The sequence below is a fragment of the Sarcophilus harrisii genome, chromosome 1, assembly GCF_902635505.1.
Source record: "Sarcophilus harrisii chromosome 1, mSarHar1.11, whole genome shotgun sequence".
NCBI classification, from domain to species: Eukaryota; Metazoa; Chordata; class Mammalia; order Dasyuromorphia; family Dasyuridae; genus Sarcophilus; species Sarcophilus harrisii.
The window spans coordinates 307,220,211-307,229,212 of NC_045426.1; the positions used below are offsets into that span (position 1 = coordinate 307,220,211).

Below are 9,002 nucleotides of genomic sequence, written 5' to 3' on the forward strand. Positions count from 1 at the left end.
TGAACAAATCAAGTCACTGTCTTTGAGCCTCAGTTTCCCCAGTTGTAGAATGAGGGGTTATGGCCAGATGGTTTTTTCTGCTTCAGTAGTAGTGTATCTCTGGGGAGGGCAGAGGCAGGCTGGGAGAAGCAACAAGACCTATTTGGTGTTTTTAGCACCAAGTTTTTCTTGCCTTGGATAGGTGGGGCAAGCTAAGGCTGGCTAATAGGGCTGTCCAGATTCCAACTTTTTTTTTTTTTTTTTTCCTCAGGTTTTGCACAATCACTTCTTCTGAGAGAGATTTTGTTTGGTTGTTTTTTTGGAAATCATTAGGAAGATTTACTCCTTATAGTAACCTAATGACTGGCTAAATCACTTAATCTCCAAGGGCTGTTACAGTAAGGGCATCCATAAAATGAGGAGATTGGACTACAGGACTTTTAAGGTCCTTCTTTAAAACATTCTTTAAGTTTTGAAAAATTTTATTTATTTTTCAATTAAGCATTTATTTTGTCCTCTCTTAGCCCTTCCCTCCAATTTGTTTATTTATTCATTTTTGCTGAGGCAATTGGGGTTAAGTGACTTGCCCAGGGTAATACAGCTAAGAAGTGTTAAGTGTCTGAGACCAGATTTGAACTCAGATTCTCCTACTTCAGATCTGGTACTCTATCCACTGCGGCACCTAGCTGCTTCCCTTTCCTTAATTTAAAAGGAAATAAGAAAAAAAAAAACCTTCGTAAATACACAATAATCAAGCAAACAAATTCTCACATTCACTGTGTCCAAAAATATAAGTCTCATTTTGTATCTTGTATCAAACACCTCTCTTTGAGGAAGTGGATATATAGCACTGATCATCAATTCTAGGTCATTTCCCTGATAATAAATAAATGAGAAGGGTACAAGAGAAAGCTACCGGAATATGAACATTCAGAAGTCTATAAAGGGAAAGCATTTGAACAGTGGTACCAATATGGGAAATGTACAAGATATGTTTATGCTGGACTAGTTTGATGGAAAAGAGGCTGGAATATTTGTAGGAATTATATTTCTCAATAGTATTTTATTTTTTCAAATACATGTAGAAATAATTTTGAACTATTTTCATTTTTGTAAGATTTTATGTTCCAAATTTTTTCTCCCACCCTAAGACAGCAAGGAATCTGATATACCTTGTACATGTACAGTCCTTTTATTTATTTATTTATTTATTTATTTATTTATTTATTTAATAGCCTTTTATTTACAGGATATATACATGGGTAACTTTACAGCATTAACAATTGCCAAACCTCTTGTTCCAATTTTTCACCTCTTACCCCCCCACCCCCTCCCCTAGATGGCAGGATGACCAGTAGATGTTAAATATATTAAAATATAAATTAGATACACAATAAGTATACCTGACCAAAACGTTATTTTGCTGTACAAAAAGAATCAGACTCTGAAATACTGATGTACAGTCCTTTTAAACATATTTTCATGTTTGTCATATTGTGGAAGAAAAATCAGAACAAAAACGGGAAAAAGCCACAAGAAAAAAAAAAGCAAACAAACAAAAGTGAAAATATTCCTCCTCCTCTTAGTCCTTCCCTCCAGTTTAAAAGAAAATAAAAAAAAATACTCCACATTTAATCTCCATAGTTCTTTCTCTGGATGCAGAAAACATTTTCCATCCCAAGTCTTTTGGAATTGTTTTGGATTGCTGCATTTCTGAGAAGAGCGAAATTTATCATAGTTGATCATTGCACAATCTTGTTATTACTGTGTACAATCTTCTGGCTCGGCTCACTTCACTCAGTCAGCATCAATTCATGTAAGTCTTTCCAGGCTTTTCTGAAATCAGCCTGCTCATCATTTCTTATAGAACAATAATATTCTATTACTTTCATATGCTATAACTTATTCAGCTGTTCCTCAATTATTGGGCATCCATTCAGTTTTCAATTCTTTGTTATCACATGTAGGTCCTTTCCCCTCTTTTCTAATCTTTTTGGAATACAGACCTAGTAGTGATACTGCTAGATCCAAAGGTATGCATAGTTGATAGCTTTTTGGGCATAGTTCTGAATTGGTCTCTAGAATGATTGGATCAGTTTACAATTCTAGCAACAATGTATTATTGTCCCAGTTTTCCCCCATCCCCTCCAGCATTTATCATCTTTTCCTGTCATCTTAGTCAATCTGATAAGTGAGGAATTATATTTGTATGAAGGAATCATAGTGTTTGTATGGAAGGCCTTATGTGATATAAACTTCTGCCCTTAAGGAGGGCAGGGGATATTTTTGCCTTTCTTTGTATCTTCAGTGCCTAGTCTATTACATGGCTTATAGTAAGTACTTAATAAATGCTTGTTGATTGAATTATAGAAAGCCTTTGAATATTTAGTTGAGGAATTTTGGACTTTTGCTCTTATAGGCAGTGGGAGCCATTATTATTAATGGTAGTAATAATAAAGAACCATACATGTATGTTGTGTGGGTATACACACATAGTGATATATATAGACATGTGTATACATATATTCAAATACACATAAGTGTGTGTGTGTGTGTGTGTGTGTGTGTGTGGATGGAGAGAGCACAAGCACACTAGGAGGTACAGTAGATAGAGTGCTGGATCTAGAGTCAGGAAGATCTGAGTCTAATTCAGCCTCAGACATTAACTGTATGATCCTGGGCAAGTCACTTGATCTTGTTTGTGTCAGTTTCCTCATCTGTAAAATGATCTGGAAAAGGAAATCGTAAATCACCCCATTATCTTTGCCAAGAAAATCCTACATGGGATCAGAAAGAGTCAGACAGGACTGAACAACAACAACATAATGCTATGCATATACCCATAGACATATAGTGCTTAATGTTTTCAAAGTGCTTTCCCTTGCATAATATTCCTCTAAGGCATGTTGTACAAGACATAACACCATTCATTTTTTAAAAAGAGGGACTATGGCTTTTAGAGGTTGGTTAAGTGATTTTCTTTAGGGTTACACATCTCAAAAGCCCCCAAGTCACTGAGCAAGAGGGTCAGAACTATGAGCAGAATTACTGTGGCAGAGTGGAAGATGGAATTGGGGAAGGAAAGGACACAGATAGCTGAGTTTAGGTCATTGGAGTAGCCTAGGAGAGAAGTGATAATAAGGACCTGAGATGTATGAGGGAAAAGAGAAAAGAAGGTGACAGATGTGTGAAAGAGGTTATTATTAGATGTCTGATAGGATGCTAGTTGTTCATTTGGACAGAGGGTTGAATGTCAGCACCTGAGTCAACCATGACTCCCTTTGCTGTTTGGGGGCCAGCCTGGGTGACTGGCAGGATGGTGATGCCGTCAGCAGAAACAGGGAAGTCAGGATGGGCAAGAGGAGGAGAAGCAGGTTTGGGATGTGCCCGCCTTCTCTGGGAGTTTTCCCCACAGCACCACACAGCTTATTGTTCCTGCCTCCCTCAGCACTTTACACAGCTGGCTCTTGCCATTGTTTCCCCTGGATTCCTGCCTCTCCCGCTGCCTCTGCTAGACTCTGAACTCAGGATCACTGTGTCAGAATAGAGAAGGAACCCCAGAGGCTGCCTAGTCTAACCCATCGCTGAGCCAAGGAACTCTCATCTACATCATATCCAACAAGTGGTAATTTGGTTTTTATGTCTGGAGGGTAGAGTCTGTTTTATGTGATCCTTAACTTAATTAAGGTTTTGTGGAGAGACAGACCCATACTTTGGTCTAAGGGTAGCCAACTCAAGGATAAATTACTATACCATAAACTGTTATGGCTTTCAGGGCAAATTTTCATTTCAATACAAAGGATGACTCTCTAATAATAGAATTTCATGAGTTTATGGCAGCTGGGTTGGATAGTGATTTTATATAACTGTGTAGGGGTGGGTGGCTTCTCTTGTCTCTTAAATGACATGTAAATGAATGTAAATCTGGCTTTGCTTATTTTACTCAAAGTATGAATGAGTCTGTGCCCAGCTCTGTCTGCTGTGGATTATTGTTGTTTGTACTGGGGATCTGCCAGTAGAGTTCAGTATCTCAGAAATCTTCATTTCTCTCCTCAGGTAAACTATGTCAGCGGAGCCTCCCCAACCACCGAAGCCCCCCACCCATCCAGCCTCTCTCCGTCTACCTGATGGTCCCCGGGAAAGGGACCGTTCACCATCTCCCATGAGAGGGTACCTCATCCCCAGCCCCTTGCCAACCCGGCGGACTAGGACCTTTTCAGCGTGAGTACCCAGAAAAAGAGAAGGGGAGTAAAGGCTGGAGACTTTTCTTGTGGAAAAGGCCAATTGGCTGAGGGCCCAAAATGACCAACCTAATGTGCTTCCCTTGTGTGACTTCTTCTTGATGAGGTTGTGTTAAAAAATGATATTGAGTTCATCACAAAATTCAGTTCTAGTACTGACTCTAGACCTTCAAATCATTTCAACATCCCTTTGGGCCTCTGATTTACTCAACTTTCAAATGATGATTAAAAATGCCTGTCTTGCTTACCTCATAGAACAGATATCAAATGCTTGCTGTGCAAAACAGAGTTAAAGCCCAGTGTTTTGCTGTGCTTTGTAAATCTGGATTAGCTAAGTGGTGTGATGGTGATTTGAGGTTATATTGTGTGAGTGTGATCATAAGATCACAGAATGTTAGTTCTGGAAAAGAACTTCATTATGTTTAAAAATTTTTTTTATTATTTTTTTTTAACTTTAAACTTTTTCTAATTTTTTTCACAAGCTCCTGTTTTTCTCTCTTCCATCTCCCCATACTGAACAAATTTAAAAAAAAACCTTACTAACATATTCTAGTCAGTCAAAACAAAACCTCATGGTTGTGTTCAAAATTGTATGTCTGCTTGTGTGTTCTGAGGTCAACATCTGTCATCTGTGGTCCTCTGGAGTTTTTATTTGTCACCGCTTTGGTCAGAGTTCTAAAATTGTTCCAAGTTGTTTTCCTCGATAAAGTTGTTGTCTTTGTAGAATGACCTAATTCTGTTCTCTTCCTCGATAAAGTGGTTGTCTTTGTAAAAAGACCTATTCTACTCTCTTCACTCTGTATCAGTTCTCAGAGGTCCGTTTGGAAGAGAATTTGAATAATTTCATTTTGTAGATCATGAGATTAATTCAGTTGCCCAAGGTGTACAAGGTTGGAACCAGGACTAGAAACTAGCTTTTCTCACCTCTCCAGAAGTTGTCAGCTGAGCTTTTCAACCCTTTGCCCCTACTTTCGGGGCATGTGAGTCCCAGGAATTGGGTGGATGGGTTCATATCTATAATGAGAGTCCTTATCCACAAAGTTTATGATTTCGTTGTCTCCAGAGAAAACACAGGTCCTGGGTTATAGTATGCCCTGGTGAGAGTACCTGAAATTACTTTGCTCCCTCTCTCTTCTTCTTGAGTCTGGGCCTGGTGGGAACAAGGGGTGAAGCACTCATGGCTCTCTCTGTCCTGCTTCAGGACTGTGCGGGCAGCTGAGGGACCTGTCTATAAGGGTGTCTGTAAATGCTTTTGTCGCTCCAAGGGGCACGGCTTCATTACACCAGCTGATGGTGGACCGGACATCTTCCTTCATATCTCTGAGTAAGTGGCCAGGAGTAGACTAAATATGTGGGCAGACAATTGTGAGGTGGTGTTGGTGAGGGAGATCAGGGGAAGAAAAAGGTGGGTAGGGAGAGGTGTCATATGGTCTCAATGGGTCTTGCCCTGAATCGGGGGTTTAATAGGCTAAAATGATGTGGTACATGTCATGTGGTATGTGGATGTGTCAGGTGGGCCCATATAGAGATGCATTTTTTCTTAAAGGTAGTTAGAAAGAAGATTTCTGGGGGGTGGAGGGTGAGGAAGGGAGTTAGAGAAGAGGTAGAAGAAATGGGATGGTGAGAAAAGTGTATATGTTTGCAAGTGTCTATGCATGGACACTTGAGTTGAGTGAGGAGACTGTTATGTTTTTGCAAATCCCCCATCAGCCAATGGCTGCTCCCTTCCCTTCCCCTCCCTCCGAGTCCCTGTAATCATGGGGGCACTTAGGTCTCCGTCCCCAAGAACACAGAAGCGCTGCCCATTCCTTTCCATTCCTAAGCGGGGCATGAGGGTTCCTGTCAGTAGACAGGAAGACTTCTTGCATTTGTTAGCTTATACCAACATCAGGGTAATTGCAACCTTTTTTTCTTTTGGATCAGACCGTGAGTTCACTGACATCGGGCACACTCTTTATCTTACTCAATCTGCACCTGTTCAGTAACTTAGTTTTAGAGAGCTACCTGGGGCTGGGAGATTGACTTGCTTAGAGTCACAACAACCTGCTTGTATTGGAAGAGCAGGACTTGGAACTCTAGTCTTTCTGACTCTGAGGTCAATTCTCCATGCATGTCTTTATTGTTGCTATATCCTAGTCATACATGTTTGCATACCTGTGTAGATAAACATGTTCTATATAATGGGAAGGTCCTTCCAGTGAACTGCTTTATGGAATAGTCATGGTCCAGGAAAAAAAAAAATCCCCCTCCCTACCTCCCTTTAAATCAGGTTGTTTCTAGTTCATCAGGAGAGTTCAGTAATTAAAGTAACCAGGTTATTGTGTAAACAATCACTTTCTCATCAACTAGTTTTGGTAGCCTTAGTTCCACAATATTGCGTTTCTGTAACACAGGGCTCACCTGTATATATCTGAGATGTGACTTTTGTAGACCACATTGTAAATTAGTCTTACTGTATTAGTCATAGTTGCTAATTTCCTGTCCCTTGCTCTGATGGGCCTTTTTAGACCTAGCTTCCTTTATTATGAGACTGAGTGGGGAAAGCACATTGTGGGGTATTGGGCACATCCATATCTGACCACTGAGTTTTCTTTTTCCTTCCCCCTACCTGCTACTCCCTGACAGTGTTGAAGGAGAATATGTACCTATGGAAGGAGATGAAGTCACCTACAAGATGTGTTCAATTCCGCCAAAGAACGAAAAGCATCAGGCTGTGGAAGTTGTTATCACTCACCTGGCACCAGGCACCAAACATGAGACCTGGTCGGGACATGTTATCAGTTCCTAGGCAGCCTCCTGGTACCCCTGCTTCCTCTCTTCTCCCCAACTTGGCTCTCTTGAAGGACACTGTTCTGGGAGGGGAGGTGGGGCAAGTTTTGGGGACAGATAGATGAGTTATGAAATTTCGGCCAAAGGGTGGGAAGGGAGTGGGAACTCAAGGGTCAAATTGTTAGATGTGACTTATCTCCTGAAGAAAGGAGTGGAGGACCAGGGGCAAGGGAACAGGGGTGAGGGAAAGGTCTTTATTCCTTACCACCTGAAATGTATTAATTTTTTTAAAAAGAAGAGGCTCAGTAGCTGAGTGGAGGATTAAACTTTGAGCCCAAAGAGATGTAGAAAGGGCAACTTGGGATGTGTTATTTTCCTAACATTCTGGCTGGGCAACTGTTAGCCCCAGCCTCCACATAGACTGACCTTCTCCTTGTACCTGTGTATGCTGGTACTTTATATCACCAAGTTAGGCCTCTGGGACAGAGGCACAATAAGAACCATGGTAGGCAGTTTGGATTTTCTTCCCTCATGTCCCAGTCCTGTAAGGACTCAGCTTGTCACCTCTTAATGTCCTTTGCTATTATTCTTAGATGTAGCCTCTGCCTTAGCCTTCAGCCAGAATTACTGATTAATTAGAATGGGGCTGACCTGAGGATGATGGAGACTTGGGAGAAGCAGTTGAGTTCAGGGAATGAATCTCTGGATTCTTAAGAATTTGTTTCAGTGCCTTTCTTGAAGGGGTATAATTTCTCTGGGTGGGGGGGGGGGGGAAGCAGGAAGGCCCAACCATTGGCCAGAGAAGAGGGATTGATGGGAGATCAGGCAGCCCAGTCCTTATGTGAATCCCCGGATCCTGTTTGGACGCTCATATCCAGTTTTAGCTGTGCTGAGCTGTGAGACAGAATCCCTCATTCTCCTGTAAAGTTTTAAACAAGTACGAGAACTTCCCTGCTTCTTAGCAAAGCCCGTGGGCTTTGACACTGAGGTGGCAAGTTTGGATCCACATCTCTGGTTTGGTTGTTTTGTGCTGTTTGAACCATTATACTGTGAAAGGTGGAACAATGAGAAGCTCCCCTTTAGAAAACAAAATCATTTCTTAAAAGGTTTGTGCTGAAACACTGACTAAGGAGGGTAGTAGCTTGCTTTCTGACAACCTGGTTAAAGTGAACATTTTAAACACATTTTGGATGATGTCTTATTTTAAATGTGATATGTTAAATGTTTAGTAATTTTTTTAGTGACTAAGGTTTCTTCCTTAAACCAGATTCAACTGCATGTATACGCTTGTTTTGCTACAAGATTGTGAGTCTTGTAAATATATACTTTTTTTAGGCAAATGAGGCTTTTGGATTTTCTTTGTAATTGGTTTTCTGCATTTTCAGTGGTTGCTATTTAAAAGGAAAAATGTATGCTATATCCTAAACTTTGTGATTTTTAGAAAACGATAACAAAAATCATTTGAAATGATTACTTGCTGATGATTTAAACTGAAGTTCAAGAATTAACTGCTTATTAACTTTTGTTGAAAATGGCTTAAGTAAAGTTTCTTAACTTTTGTTCATGTTTCCTATTTATTCTTTAAGAATCACACTGTTTGAACAGGTTGAATGCTAGGAAGACTGTAAAAATGACTACAGTCATAGGATTAGAAATTTAAAGCTGGAACCTCAGTCCCTTGAAACAGAACCTCACTGACCACATTGACTTAGAAAACGATAGATTAATATGATGTGTTGTATTTTATTTGATTAAATAGTTTCCAGTTTCATTTTGATTCAGCCCATTTGAGTTTTGTAGGCCGATTTTCTGACATTTCTGATTTAGTCCAATGTTTTTCCTCAGTGATAGATGGAGAAACTGTAACCCAGAGAGGGTAAGTAAAATCTAGTACCAGACAATAGGTTATGGGAGATACTAGAGTATGACAGATTTTGTGTCTAGTAGCCAGGCTGGCTATGCTCAGATCATCACCAAAATGTTGGCCACCAGGCAAGGGATTTTTGGATTCAT

The 9,002-nt window shown here is 40.2% G+C and overlaps 1 protein-coding gene across 11 annotated transcripts in view; it reads left to right on the forward strand.

Annotated features, from left to right (window-relative positions):
* CARHSP1 (calcium regulated heat stable protein 1) overlaps positions 1 to 8,548 on the forward strand; it is a 28,610-nt gene extending 20,062 nt beyond the window's left edge. For 6 of the 11 annotated variants that reach the window (XM_031944824.1, XM_031944831.1, XM_031944847.1 and 3 more), the window contains 3 exons: positions 4,036 to 4,200; positions 5,422 to 5,544; positions 6,846 to 8,548. In XM_031944824.1, coding sequence (XP_031800684.1) covers positions 4,043 to 4,200; positions 5,422 to 5,544; positions 6,846 to 7,008 — 444 coding nt within the window. In that variant the 5' untranslated portion in view covers positions 4,036 to 4,042 and the 3' untranslated portion in view covers positions 7,009 to 8,548. Of the gene's footprint in view, positions 1 to 3,427; positions 3,605 to 4,035; positions 4,201 to 5,421; positions 5,545 to 6,845 lie in introns of all 11 variants that reach the window. The other 5 variants (XM_031944808.1, XM_031944812.1, XM_031944818.1 and 2 more) reach the window with 1 other exon arrangement.
* Positions 8,549 to 9,002: the final 454 nt, after the last annotated feature.